Genomic DNA, 15,063 nt, shown 5'->3' on the forward strand with positions numbered 1-15,063 from the left:
TTGAAGTCCCACCTGGGCAATTTAGCAACCAAACAAGATCTTATCTTAAAACCAAAATAAAAAGGCCTGGGGATATAGCTCAGAGGCACAACATCTCTGGGTTTGATCCCAGTACCACAAAAAAGGGGAGAAGGGGTACATTTTTTAAATTGTGATTTTCCTTGTCTCCTTTCTACATGTCTTACTTCTTTTATCCAATCTTCTGCTCAGCTCATGTGAATACATGTTGTATTTTATAGAATTAGACATGGTCCAACTCTATAAATGCTAATAAAAGCCAATGAGGTCTTAAAATTTGTGTTAATTTTGTCTTTTGACAATGAACAGGCCAGATTTTAGAAATATATATAGAAGCAATATTGACAGGGCTTGGTGATAAATTGAGGAGGCTTAGAAGCATTCTAGCTGGATCTCAGATGCTTCACAGGTAGGTAGAAGCATGAAATACCACAGAAGTGGGAACTGTTTTATTGAAGATATAATGAGTTCAGTTTTATGTGATAAAGATGAGCTATAATAAATCTTAATATTTCTAAAGACCATTTTTGTTTGTATTAAATCTCAGTATGCTAATAGAAGTGAGTTAAGCCCAAACTCATTCAAAGCTCTTTACAATGTGGACCAACCTAACCTACCTTTCATACATCACCTTCTATTCTCTTTTATCTACCTTTTATTTCAACCACACAAAACATTTCTCAAAAATACCTTCCCAAACACCCAAAACTAAGACAGGTTCTTATAAATGCCAGACTATTTTCTTTCATTGTACTTAGCACATTTATTAAACTCTGTACCTTTTCTGTGATCATATGTTTAACATCAGTCTCCTCTACTATATACTCTATATAGGGCCACTGATTCCCTGACTGCTCTTGGGCAGATATTCCTTATTTTCTACATCTTAATTTTCCTGTTTGGAAATGAGGTTAAAATAGAGTTCTGACTATAGTTGTGAGCATTGAGATGTTAAACATGAAAGCTTACCCATGAGGTTCAAAAATATTTGTGAAGTGAAAGAGTTCACGACACACCAAGAAACCTCAGACGTGGAAGAGTGAGGGCAGGGAGTTGGGGAAGTTTCTAAGGATAATAACACCTTCTGGCTCCCTGGGCTGCCCAGGGTGCGAGGTTCCACCCTACAGATCTTGGCCCGCATTCAATCCTAACAGTCTGGAGGCCTCTTATCCTTCAATTCGTTTCCTCCGAGTATGCAGCTCCAGCTTTGTTCAGCCACTGAACGCGGCTCCAGGGACCTTTAGTGATGTAGTGTCCAAGACCTTTCTAGTATCCTAGGTAACGACGTTAACTTCCAGGTTAAGGGCAGGCGAAGCTCTGTTTCTATCATGTGACCTATACAGACCTTTCCCTGGATGGAGCTGGCCCGTCTCCTCTCAGCAACTCAAGTGCGGTCCAAAGTCCGCCTTCCCGAGGCCTGGATGCCGGACAGTCTCTGGGGGAGGCAGCACTGGGAGGGACCTGCGGACCTGGAGGGACCAGGGCTCAGAGCTCCGCAGGGTCCAACGAAGAAAAGCTAGGCGGCTGCGAGACCACCTTCCCGTCGTCGCCAAGCTGGAGCTCGAAACGGAGTTCAGTGGGGCCAGGGCCCCGGCTGCTGCTCAGCGGCTCCACGAAGCAGCGGCCCCTGAGCCTGAACCGAAGGCGGTGGCGGTGCCCCGGACAGGGAGCGCACTGCGCTGGCTCACCACCGTGGTCCTGTATGCCGCCTTCCTGGGGCTGGTGAGAGCTGGGGCTGCAACTCTCCAGGGCCCGAGAGGTTTGCTGCAGAGAACGTGGCCTTTGCAGTTGGAGCCGAGTCTTGGCCCCCTGCATACTGTGTCACCTTAGGTCATTAGCTAATCTGCCTAGGAATCATTTTCCTTATCTAACACGTGAAGGAGTGTAATCATGTGATCATGGAGAACTACTGTAAAGTGGGGAATCGGCTTTCCTAGTACAATATGTTTTCTAACTGCAGCAAAATTTCCTGTCTCCTTGGTGCTTTGGGGAGACACAAGAAGGGTTGCCCAGGTCTTTGGCCACTGCTCTACCACTTGCCAAATTATTACACAGAGGAGTGATTTTCTGGGATTTCCTGTTTCTAGTGGCCTGACGAAATTCAGCCAGCCACTTAATTTTGCAGCTAGAAAATTGGTCGAGAGAGGAAAATGACTTTTCCAAATCAAACTACTGATTAAGTGGTACAGCCAGGAACATCTGTTACTCTGCTCACAATTATAATTAAGTGAGCCTTCAGATCCTTAAATGTTTGTGGCTAGAAATGACATTGCTCAAGCCACTGGAAATCTCTCCCACAAATAACAGTGTTTGGCAATTGAGGCCTGGGGAGTTGGGAGTGTGAATAAATCTCAGAGAATTACTTTTAGTCACTTAGCATCTCAGTCAGAGCCTCCTTGTTTCAGTGGTGCTACTGAGCTAAATCCCCGGCCCAGAGTCTCCTTGTTTCTTAGAATGGTTTGGTGGCTAGAGGCAGCATGAGATGGGGTTGCGGGCGCTTGGTGGTCTTGGTGGTCTTGCTCTGCCTGGTCTTATAAATCCTTTGAAAGTGAAGTAATAAACTAGTCATTGCTCACCCTTCCTTCCTTCTACAAGATGCTTGCTGAGGGCTGGTACACACCCTGATCCTGGGTCCTGAACTGCTCTTGCTTGTGCAAAGGCAACTCTGCTGCTTGAAGCAGAGCATTGCAAAGTTAGCAGACTGTTGCTGTGCCTCTGCTAACCCAGGTGTTTATTCTTAGACTGCTCCTGCTTGAGCTAGAGGCGCACAGTAGAGCAGAGCAATTATGAATTAGGAACATCTTTTTCTCAAAGGGTCCAAGGAACTTCTGGAAGCCAACTGTAATGCTTAGTTCTTGCTGACACCTATTGAAAAGAAAAGTTAATTTTAATAATTTCTTCTAGCAAAGAAGTGACTCAGAATCTGGACAACACCTGAAGGAATTAAGGGTTCAGAAAACTCCACACAGGAACGTGGCAGGCAGTATCTGTAGACAGAATAAGAAAGTGACACACAGAAATAGCTTGACTGGTTGAAGCTTATTTGTCTTCTTTGCACGTTTCTGAGCAGTTTGCAGCCTGTGATGGGCTAAACCTTTGGCTGCTCAGTTACTTGCTCCACAAACAGGCAGGTTGAATGCTGACATATTAAGGTAGGTTACAGTACCCACATACACAGCCAGATTTAGGCCAGATTTAATGTAACAATCCCTCACTTTTGGTCAGCCTCTCCATTTTGAGAGGTTCACTGAAATCTTGTCACTGACCCTTTCTGTCACCATCATAATTACATTTGATTTTAGCCAAAAGGCCGAGAAGCGATTGTCACTATCATAATTAACTGAGATTTGGATGATTCTTGGTGCTTCGAGTTTCTGTTGTTTTTGGTGTACAAAGGATGGCTGCATAGAAATGCTAGGACTCTGAGTGCATACAACACACTGGGGAGACCTGAGGATGGCTACTGAGAGATACTGCATTATTGGTATCTTTGTATATCAGTAATATCCAGAAGGTAAAGAACACTCCTTAACTGGTGTCTCCATGAACCAAACTGCTCAAAATCAAGCCATTTAAAGTTCACACAATAGGGCTGGAGATTTAGCTCAGTGGTTCCACCACCTGCCTTGCAAGCACAAGGTCCTGAGTTTGATGCCCAGTACCCCCCCGCCAAAAAAGTTCACACAATGAAGAGAGCTCAACAGTATTTGAACCCAATTGGCTGTGAAATGGCTTGAACCAAACAAGTATCCAGGTGTGTAGTTAGATTTGAGACCCACTAAACATGAAGATTAGAAAATCTTGGAATAGCCTGGCCTGCCACCCACCACTCAGGATGCTTGTAAACCAAATGTTAACTGTTTCTGTAACCACATCATGTGTTTCTTCCCCCTGAAAACTTTTCTTAATGTGTCAGTGCAGGTATCTAGAGAAACCCTCAGCCATTTCTTGTGCATTGCTTTGTCTTTTCAGGTTGGGGTTTGAACCTATGGCCTAGTGCATGCTAGCACATGTTCTACCAACTGAGCGACACCCCCAGCTGCTTGGCCACTCTTTCTGTAGCAGTGAGATGAAGGGAAATTTAAGCACAGAAATTGGTTTCATCCAGTACTGCACACAGGCCCCTAGCATGGGCAAGGAAGACATCTAAAGCTAAATTTTGTTCCTCTAAGGGTTTTTTGAACATGAATGTTTTCACTCATCTGTTATAGTGTGGCTTCTACCCTTTTGAATTCCTAAGAAGTTTGATTGATTACAAGATCCAAATTTGCTAGCTAATGTGTTAGCTTCAAATTCCATACAACTGGCACCTACTGCTGCCAAGAGTGAACACCCAGAATCCTATTAGGAACTTTCCTTGGTGGAGCCTAATTCATCTTTATCTACTTCCAAGGTAGATATAATCGTGGATATTGAGTGCTTTGGCCTTTGATTATGGGAGGGATGGGAACTTTCAGAGAAAGCTGTTCAGAAGGCAGGGTGAGCCAATCCAAGTAGCAAGATCTGAACCAGTGAGGTATCAGAGCAGTGTAAACAAATTCTCCAGACTCAATATAGTCTGGAGCCACTTGGGCGCTGGAAAAGAGGGCCCCCAGAAGCAGCTAAGTAGAACTCAGTTACATTTGTTTACTTATAAGAGTTCACAGATCTGAGCTAGGCCCATTGGGAGTCTTTCTTTGTGATCCCACCCATTCCAGCACGAAGGAAGGATGCATAGTCGCATTTAGTAGAAAAGGCTCTTACTGGTTTTAAAGCGGTGACATCATACAAGTAATTTCTTGTGACCAAGTCTTGTCTAGGCACAATACACTTTTTGTAGACTGCTTTTCTCAGATAGCTTTTCTCTATTTGGCAGTAGTCAGGTTATTAATTGGAAAGTTCCGGGTACTATTTCCAGAGAATTTGAAAGCAGAGAGCAGTGATGTTAATATCAAGGAAAGCTTTCCACTCGTCCTTTAGGGGTTCAAGGGGACTTAGTAGGAACATGGAGCTGCACTGGCAGTAGTGGAATTGTTTCCTGATTTGAGGATGTTGGACTTCATACCTCACAAGAGCTCTGGTTTCTTGCTGCAGCATAAGCCTTTGCTAAAGTCACCCACAAATCATGACCCTATATATTTTACTTAAATGATAGAAAAGAGATTAGGAGGAAATGGGCAGGAAAGTAGCAGGAAATGGGGAGAGGAGATAAGGCTTTTGAGATGGGAGAGAAGTATTAATCCTTGGTCTTGGGAAAGATCTCCATATTGAGGATGACATCTGCTTCTGGTGAGAAACATCCTCAGTCAGCTTAACCTTAAGGGTATAGTTTCAGGAGTCTGGCGGGGTCCCCTTCAAGTTTTTTTGTCTTACCAATATTGAGTTTGGCAATCCAAAAATTGGTTATGAGATGTTTTTCAATTCCAAAATATTTACTGTCTCAATATTTTATCTTAATTGGAATCATTTTATTTATTGCATGGTAAGTCTTGGAGTGCAGAGCTCTGTGTGTGTGTGTGTGTGTGTGTGTGTGTGTGTGTGTTGCACTTGCAATTGAACCTAGGCAGCACTGAGCTACATCTCTAGCCCCTTTTTATTTTTATTTTTATTTTGAGACAGGCTTATGAAATTGTCCAAGCTAGCCTCAAAGAGACAGTCCTCTTCCCTTAGTCTCCCAAAGTAGCTGGGATTGCAGGTGTGTACCACTAAGCCTGGTTGGGTGTGCCGAGCTTTTAATAATGGAAGCTTGGAAGACTCAGCATGAAGCAGGCAGGCCGCCATCCAAGCTTAGCAATGGATTTACATTCTTTTACTACCACTTAAGTTTTCTAGTTCACATGTACAGCACTGTTTATTAAATAGTTTATGATAAGTAATTAGACCTGAACCAGTCTTATAGAGGTCATTCAAACTGCTTATCTTTACAATTTCTGTACTGGCTGACTTAGCAGGAAAATCTGCAAGTCATTTCCTTAGAATATAATTGATTCTTGTTGTGCTTGATCTTGGTTGAACATTAGCTTGAGGTTTATGAGCCAGTGAGTTTGTTTATTGAGAATTCTAACCCAGTCCAATGGAGTGATCTTAAGTTATCTGAAAACTGCTCTTGACAGAGTCCTTTCTGTGAGTGTCCCTGAACACAAAACTGATGGTGGCTCAACAATGTACCAGATGATAATAATTACCTGCCTGTAAGTGACAAGATTTAAAAGGGCCCTGGTTAAAGATTTGACAAGAGTTCATTACAATAGTGATGCAGACAATAAGAAAATGTGGTTATTTCTGTTGCATACTTAAAAAAAAAAATGAGACAGGGCCTCCTTTTTTCTTTTTGAGACAGTATCTCTGTATGTAGCTCAGGCTAGCCTCTAACTTGCTATCTTCCTGCCTCAGCCTCCTCAATCCTGGGATTACAGGCAGTTCCACTATGCCAGGCTCTTGCATACAACATATAAAGTTAATAATTAGAATTATGATTGGTGATATTATCCTAAGACTGTTAGATTTCTATGAACTTCATTCAATTTCTGAAACACATATTAATAGCATGCATACAAATATAGTTCAGAGAAGTTTTATCATTACTTATTATTAGAATGTTATTTCTCACATAATTTAATATATCAAACCCCATTAAACTCTCTCTTTCTTGCTCTCTCTCTCTCTTTTTTTTGGTACTGGGGATCAAACTCAGAATCTGGCCCTAAAGTCTCTTCCTATAAAGAGATATATCTTTTCAAGATATTCAAAGGACTCATCTGGAAAACCCCAAAATTAATTCAAGGGGCGGGGATGTAGCTCAGCGGCACCACACCTCTCTAACAAGCACAGCTTCCTGAGTTACATTCCTGGTACCAGAAAAAAAAAGACCATTTAGAGTTTGATTTGGGGAGTTTCCTTAAAAATATCAAGGGTTTAAAACACAGGTTCATAATGAGATCACAGGGCATTGCAACAATAGTCCTTCATGTAACCAAAGTGATATTAATGCTTCAAAGGCAAATACAGAAAATTGCATATTGTTGAAAAACCTTTAATAGAAATAATCAGTTTTCTTAAGTTTCAAAAAACCTAAGACAACCTGAGCACAGAAAATTACCTTGGAAAAGAGAATCTTTGTTTCCTTTCTAATGTCCTTTAATATGAGCAAAAATCCTTACAATTTCCTACTATCAGCCAGCCAATAATAGACAAAAACTCCTTGTTTACAGTGTATTTTAGATATTAATGCTATGTTTTTAGAAAACCTTCTAAGTAATTCTCTTCTAATCTTAGCCTTCTTGGTAACCCATATAATTCCGTTCACAGGATTCATCTTTCACAAAACTTTGACAATGTTCTTATCCATTCAGGTTTGGTCTATATTTTTCATATTCTTGGTTTAGAATATCCAGTTGTTCTGTTTTAGGACAATAATTACTCTCTTTTTACCATAATAAAAACTTCATACATTGTAGCTTTTCCTTTCCAAATGCACATCTTATCTTTCTCTTATAGATACATATAAGATTTTTTCCTTTTCTTATTTCTAGTAATTACATACACTAATTTGAATTTCTACCTTACTGACCTTAATTTTTAATGAACAGTAGAAATATATTCTTCATTAGGTTGTAGTTTGTTGATCTATTAAGGTAGATTACAGTTTGGTACATATGGAGACTGCTTTAGACTAAACTGATCACTATATACAAGATAATGTGTTGAATTGAGTAACATTTCATTGTTCAAATTAATTCAATGTGTGTATATGTAATATTTTCCAAAGAAGCCTTAAAGACCGTATTCCTGATGGCTTTGTGATTTTTGAAGAAAAATTTAGATTTAGAACAATTTAAATTGTTTTTTTTTTCCTGCAGGTTGTATATGTATACTTTAGAGAAAGGACCTTATGTGCACCTGATGTTTTAACATCAAAAATGAGGATAATATTTTGATAATTTATAATTTTAACATCCAAATTTTCATGTTAGTGCATGTAAGGTACTTTGAAATATTCAACTCTTTCAAGAATAGTTTTTTTTTTTCTTTTTGCTACCAGGGATTGAACTCGGGTCCTTGCACTTGCACAGCAGGCAGTGAAACCACTGAGCTAAATCCCTGGCCCTCAAGAATAGTTTTAATGTTAGATTTTATTAAATTTTAATACACCATATCCTTTCAAGGTATTGTTCCCAAAGGAAAAGAATTACAACAGAAAGACAAAAGAATTAAATAATTTTTGAAAAATTGAGAGTTGTGATTAAAAGAAACCATGGGAATCTGTAGCTCTAGTAATACAACATTGTCATTGTACATTTTTCCTTTCTGTGGGACTTAAAGGAATCTCCCACATTAAATTGTAATTCCCTCTTGCACTTTTTTTTATGGTGGAAAAAGCTACCACTTATATGGACATCATTTTAATGGTTGTAAGGAAAAAGTTTTTGTCTTTTTAAATTTTAGGGAATGAGTGTTGGTATACTGGGACCTACATTTCAAGATTTGGCAATGAATGTAAACCGAAATATCAGCAGTCTTTCTATAATTTTTGTGGGCCGGGCCTCTGGATTCTTCTGTGGCTCTATGATTGGCGGAATTCTTTTTGACTGTATGAACCATTTTTTACTTTTGGGTAAGGAAACACCAATTTTACTTCTGTGTGACTGTAAATGTATTTGCAGTGTGGCTTTAAATATGAGAAACAGCAGCCTGCAGAATGGCTGACAACTGAAATGGGTATGTTAGGCACACTCCAAGAATCTGGGCTCCCTGTTCTCGCCTTGACAGTGAGAGGGAATCTGTGCCGAGTCCTGTGGAAACAGCTCTGCAAGGTGTGTATGTGCAATCCTGAGCCTTCCCAACCTTCACTGCAGTTAGGGCACCACTCCAGGGTCACACACTGGAGATCCTAAAGCTCTCCAGAGAGTGTGGGGGCAGATCTGAATGAGCTCCCGGAGCCTGCTGGGGTCTGTGCTTCTGTATTGAAAATGAAGGGACCCAGAAACCACGAGTGGCCTAATGATGTAGGCTACATTTTTGTCCCCAATGTCCCATGTCAGTGATGACCCCAGAATCCCCTTCCTCACCCTGGACATAGATGGCAAAGCATTTAATATACTCTTTTAAAACTGATATTTTAAAAGAATATTTAATGTGATAAATACTTTTGGGAACAAGGGGAATAATTTATTGCCAATGAGTAATAAATAATATATCTTACTTTCACAGTAGACTGAGAGAATACATTTTTTATATTTTCATTCCTATTCCTAAAACTAATTTAACAAATTTTACTACAGACTACTGTACTGGTTGCCCTTTTGCCTTTTTATATTAATTCATACCTAAATATGCCTTTAGATTCTTAAATGTTAAACATTTAAGTGAATAATTTTTTGCCTATTTTGCTATAAAACTTCTTTGTAGTTAGAGAATTCATAGTGATAGCATTACATTCTGGGAATTGTAATTTTTATTGTATAATCTATAAAGCTTATATAAAATATAGATGATGTAACAACTTGCAGGTGCTATAATTCTTATCTTTTCATGATTACCCAGCTTTTGTTGTACTTTACTTGGCATTTTGGGGTTTATTGACTTGGCTCATGAACCTAAGGAATATTGTCTTTTATAGCTGACTTTCACCTTTTCTTCTCAGGGGTGTCAATGTGGGCTACTACATTTGGCCTTTTCCTCATTCCTTTTTGCAAGACAGCAGTATTACTAATTGTTGTGATGTCTGTCTTTGGTGCTGCAGTTGGTGTTCTGGATACAGGTTAGTGAATCACCAGTGTCATCTCTGGGAGTGCAGACTTTCTATTAGGCGAGTAGGGCAGGTGGTATTAAACTGTCACTTATAAAGCTCTTGAAATGACTTGGTTTGTTCATGGGTCTCCCAGTGACAGCCACCCTTCTGGCAGCTCCTTTTCTTGCCAACCAGGTCACCAGGTTTTGAGCAGCCAACTGCAAAGTGACCCTAAGAGATTTTGTTCTATGGGAGATGGTTGATGTACAGTATCAACATAGGGAAGAACCCCTCCTTTGGGTAACTGCTGTACAGATGAACAGGCTTTCATTTCAGAAGAGAATTTTATCGTATGGTATAAGGGGAATTGATTTAATGAGAAAGATGAATTGATTTAATGAAGTAAAACAAGTTTGGAACCATCATTTGATTGTGAAAGCATAGAAGCAAACATCCAATTAAAAATGTACCCATGTTCAGCAAAAACCAACTTGTGGTATGTACCACTTTCCTTCTCTTTCTGTTTTCCTCTCTTCCACATGTTCCTGCCTCACTGCAATACAGCTTCTTTATGTGTCATGTCTCTGAAAACCTACCAAATAACATAAGTCATATTTGATTGCCACCAATGCCACCTTTCTATCCCCCACTTCTCAGCTCTAATGTTATTTGATAGATTTGGGAAGGTTTTAATGTTTAACTTTAGTTTGGTTATAAAATTACAGGGTGGAATTTTATTAATACATATTAGTGTTATGAGACAGGGTCTCCCTGTGTAGTTCAACCCAGCCTCAAACTCATGTTCTTCCTGCTATAGCCTCCTGCGTCCTGAGAGTACAGGCATGGGCTACCATGCCCATCTCAGAATTGTATGTTTACCTGAAAATGTTTGATTTTTAAATTAGGTAGCTGAAAACTTGATGTTTCTGGCCTTTCACCTTATAGGTGCTGAGACAGTATAAGTGCAGATATTGTAGTGAAAGATGTTGCTATGTCCTATTTTAGGCACAGCAGAATCCTGGTATGTTCAGCATCCTGAATATGGGTTTTGCATCTATTTGATAGATAGATATAGATATAATGTTCTTCAAAGGACTACCAAGTGTACATAGAGAAAGCTTTGGTAATTGGATCCTATCTGATGATAAACAGGTCTATAAATATTATTCCCCAGTCTGTTGTTAGCACTGTTTTATAAAAGCCTTTGGCTCAGTAGGTTGAGGTAGAAGGATCACAAATGAAGGAAACCCAGGCAACTTAGTGAGACTACATTTCAAAATAAAAAATGAATAATGGGCTGGGCGTGCAACTCAGTACTCCTTGGATTTAATCCTCAGTGTTAAAGGAAGAAAATTTGCTAATGTGCCTGGCTCTGAGAGGCAGCTGTTTCCACCTGTAGAATTCCATATATGGATAAGATGTTATAAAGCATAGTTCTCTGGTGACAGAGGGATGGAGTTCCTTCATCACAGAATTGACTCAGATGCAATGTTGATAACTGAGGCTATCACAAAGCTGCTGCCACATAATACAGAGTCATCCTCCCTCTGCTAGGAATGACCTGTTTTTTTGTCGTTGTTGTTTTGCTTTTACTAAGCTACTGTATATAACTTAAATCATTTCCTGCATCTTTCATTGGTAGGTGCAAACGTCCTTATCTTGGCTCTGTGGGGTGACAAAGGAGCCCCACATATGCAGGCCCTGCACTTCAGTTTTGCCTTGGGTGCCTTTTTGGCTCCTATTGTGGCAAAATTGGCCTGGGGAACAACAGTGTCAGCTGAAAACCACACAGAGCCTGACCTTCACCATCCAGCCCTCAGCCAATCACCTGAAGCCGACCCAGACCCTCTGATTGCAGCACCTGACGACTTGAACTTACTGTGGGCTTATGCTTCTGTCGGCATGTACATTTTTGTAGTTTCTGTTTTCCTGTTTGCTCTGTTTTTAAAGAAATCCTCGAAGCATGAAAAATCAATGGCATCTGCTCAGGTATCTCGAAGAGCTAAATATCACAAGGCCCTGCTCTGTCTCCTTTTTATGTTCTTCTTTTTTTATGTTGGAGCTGAGATAACCTACGGCTCTTACATTTTCTCATTTGCAACCACCCATGTTGGCATGGAAGAAAGTGAAGCAGCTGGGTTGAACTCCATCTTCTGGGGGACCTTTGCAGCCTGCAGGGGCCTGGCAATCTTCTTTGCTACATGTTTACAGCCTGGAACCATGATTGTGTTCAGCAACATTGGCAGCCTGGTCTCATCTTTATTTCTGGTGCTTTTTGACAAGAGCCCACTTTGTCTCTGGATAGCAACTTCAGTGTATGGGGCCTCAATGGCCACCACCTTTCCCAGTGGTATTTCTTGGCTTGAGCAGTACACAAGCATAACTGGGAAATCTGCAGCTTTTTTGGTCATTGGTGCTTGTCTGGGAGACATGGCTATTCCTGCAGTAATTGGAATTCTTCAAGGAGAGTACCCAGATTTGCCAGTAGTTATGTACACTTGTTTGGGGTCAGCAATATTCACTGCTACATTATTTCCTGTGATGTATAAGTTAGCCACCTTGCCTCTGGATCTTCAGGGGAAAGAAAACAGGAGTGAGAATCAGAAAGTTTTGCCCTCTAGTTCTAGGCTATGAAGAAGAGAATGAAGGGAAGGACTCAGAATAGAATAAATGGATTTTGAAATGGTGGAAGTGAATGATACAATGTAGCATTCTATAAGAAGGTCCAAAGGGGTAGGGGTGTTGGGAGGGGAAGGGGAAAGGAAAGAAGGGAAAGGAAAAATTACAAGCAAAGAAAAAAAAAAGGAAACGAAGTCTATGTAAATAGGGAAGGGTGGAGGGGGTGAAGGGCACACAGGTAATGGGGAAAAAATAAGAATCAAGATACATGATGTACAGGTACAAGCACCCAATTATGAATGTAAATGTATTGTATACCTAAAATGTACCAATAAAAGAATTTAAGGGAAAAAAAGAAGCGATATGGATTTTTTTGTTTTTTGGGTTTTTTTTTGAGATAGGGTCTCACTATGTGGTCTAGACTGTCCTCAAACTCGAAGCAATCCTTCTGTGTCAATAGAAAAGTTTTGATGGAATGATAGCTGAAGTCTCTGACAAATTTCTCTCAGATGCATTAATGTTTGAGTCTTCTCCATTTGATAGTAGCAATTCCCCTGTGAAATAGTTTGCCAGAAGCTAGGACAAAAGGGACTAATACTTAGAGAAGATAGATTATTCACTTTCTTTGAATGATCACCACTACTGGAGAGTCTGATCAGAGCACAGCATTGGTAGATCAAAATTTCTAGGTCCATGTATAGAAAATGCTGAACAGTTTGGAAATGTTCTGTAATTCCCACAGTCTTCCACAAACTGCCGAGTTGTCTCATATAGTAAGATCTTGTTATGAGACTAATGTTTGTCATTAAGATGATTAGGGAGTGTTTTTGTCTTCCACCTTTCAGAGCATACAAATAAAGTATTTGTTTCTCTCATTTTTCTTGAGAAATTAGATAGTATCTAATAGAACAAAATCATGAAGGAGTCGATGGATTTATTGAGCAAATTATCAGACATCTATATGCTTCTTGGGAAGTTGGGGAGCATAGATTTATGAAACAGCATCCTTCTAAATATATAAATATTTTTATTGATTGCTCTACCTTATCTGCAGGCATGGGCCAAAGAATGCTAATGACTCATAAGATCTTTTACTTCTATGAAGAGAAAACAGAGAGCAGGGCCCCAAAATCCTGCCTTCAATCTTTGACTCTACCTTCCTGCTTTTCCCTGAGGGATTTTACATAGTCCTCACTAATATGTTCTCCTATTCTGTGATTCTACAAATGAAAATGGATAATTTCCAAATTGAAAATCCTGAAGTTTTAAAGTTTGTGCAAGATATGCCCTAGAAATCAATGTGTCAACACATTCATCATTTCAAGTGTAACAAACAATAAATAATTTAGAATGTGCTACTGGTTATGACTATGTGCCAATTTAATGTACTTAATGTTTGATACTTTATTTGAATAAATTTATGAAGAATAATTTTTACTGTTGAATTTAATTGATCCTAAGATATATCTTTTCTCCACATATTTAATGTCTTTGAAATTTGCACATGGCTATGATCATTGATCACTTAACATTGTGACAAGGAGCAACCCACTTTCTGGTCCCCCTTCTCTTTTGGGTAGAAGCTTTCTTTCTCACAATAAACTCTTCGTACTCTTAACCTCCATTGTTCCTAGAATTCATTCTTTGATTTTAACGAACATGAACTCTGGCATTTCAGGTATCTAGCAGGTTGGGACTTATGATATTTCCCTCACATTATTAGTTGGTCCTATATCACATGCCCTGTATCATTAGGAAAGCATTCTATAACTGAGGTCCACTCAACGGGACCCTGTGCATGAATTTAGAAGATGAACTTGTGATTGAATTATGGCTGACCTTTCCTAAAGGCAGTTTAATGGAAAATCTTCAAGAACCTAGGGTCTTGCTAAGTTGCAAAGCTGTCCAGGTTAGGCTGGAATTTGTGGCCTAACTGCCTCAGCTACCCAGAATGGTGGGATTACAGAGTATAGAGGAGGAACAAAGAGGCAAACAAGCTAAGATTAAGTGACAAGGAGAGTCCAAGGAGCGCACGTCTTCTGGCTGCATTATGAGGCCCCCAGTGTTTCCTGTGGCTCCTCCCCCGGAAGAGAGCTACCTGCTGAGTGTCACACCTTACCACTGCACTGAGTGCTGAGGAGCCGCGCCATGCCCCCCAGCACTGAGGAGCTGAGCCGTGCCAGCACCAGGAGCACACCCCACCCCTTAAAATGAGAAGACACGAAAACAAGTCTCAAAACGAGACTTCCGCATCACCTAACGCAACTCCAGGGAAAACAATATGGAGCAATTTGACATTCAATCACCTGGACTTCCTGAACTGGCAACAATGGAGGATCTGGAAAAAAAGAAATCAGAAATAATTTCTAAGATAATAACAGAGATTGTGCCCATAGTGCAAGACATGATTAATAAATCTAGAGCAGACACAGATAAAAAAATAGAGGAGCTGAGCCCACTGCAGACAGGCAGGTCTGCCCACTCTCTACTGAGGTCCTGAGTCACACGGAACATGCCGAATTAGCCCGCTGCAGACAGGCAGGTCTTTGCACGCCCTACCGAGGTCCCGAGTCACGCGGAAGATGTCGAATCACCCCACTGCAGACAGGCAGCCACCTGGTTCCACACTAAAAGACGCAGAGGACCCCCAGACCACCAGACCAAGGTACTGAGTCCTGCTGCTCCCGGCCCAGAGGTAGGGGCTTCTGAGCCGCTGT

General features: G+C 40.4%; 1 protein-coding gene across 4 annotated transcripts; it reads left to right on the forward strand.

Moving 5' to 3' along the window:
• Positions 1-1,401: 1,401 nt before the first annotated feature.
• On the forward strand, positions 1,402-13,964 carry LOC101712878 (sodium-dependent glucose transporter 1C-like). 4 transcript variants are annotated; one of them, XM_004873997.4, is made up of 4 exons: positions 1,402-1,740; positions 8,443-8,611; positions 9,641-9,757; positions 11,370-13,964. In XM_004873997.4, exons 2-4 carry the CDS (start codon positions 8,446-8,448, stop codon positions 12,359-12,361), a joined length of 1,275 nt encoding a protein of 424 aa, XP_004874054.1. In that variant the 5' UTR covers positions 1,402-1,740; positions 8,443-8,445; the 3' UTR covers positions 12,362-13,964. The 4 variants fall into 4 exon arrangements, with proteins under 4 accessions (XP_004874054.1, XP_021107208.1, XP_021107207.1 ...); XM_021251549.2 differs by lacking the exon at positions 8,443-8,611 and adding an exon at positions 8,661-8,810 and having other exon boundaries at positions 1,615-1,740; XM_021251548.2 differs by lacking the exon at positions 1,402-1,740 and adding an exon at positions 1,755-4,411.
• The last annotated feature ends 1,099 nt before the right edge of the window (positions 13,965-15,063 follow it).

This window comes from Heterocephalus glaber, unplaced genomic scaffold (assembly GCF_053883595.1).
Source record: "Heterocephalus glaber isolate CG9 unplaced genomic scaffold, H.glaber_assembly_v1.0 deba00000942, whole genome shotgun sequence".
Taxonomy (NCBI): domain Eukaryota; kingdom Metazoa; phylum Chordata; class Mammalia; order Rodentia; family Bathyergidae; genus Heterocephalus; species Heterocephalus glaber.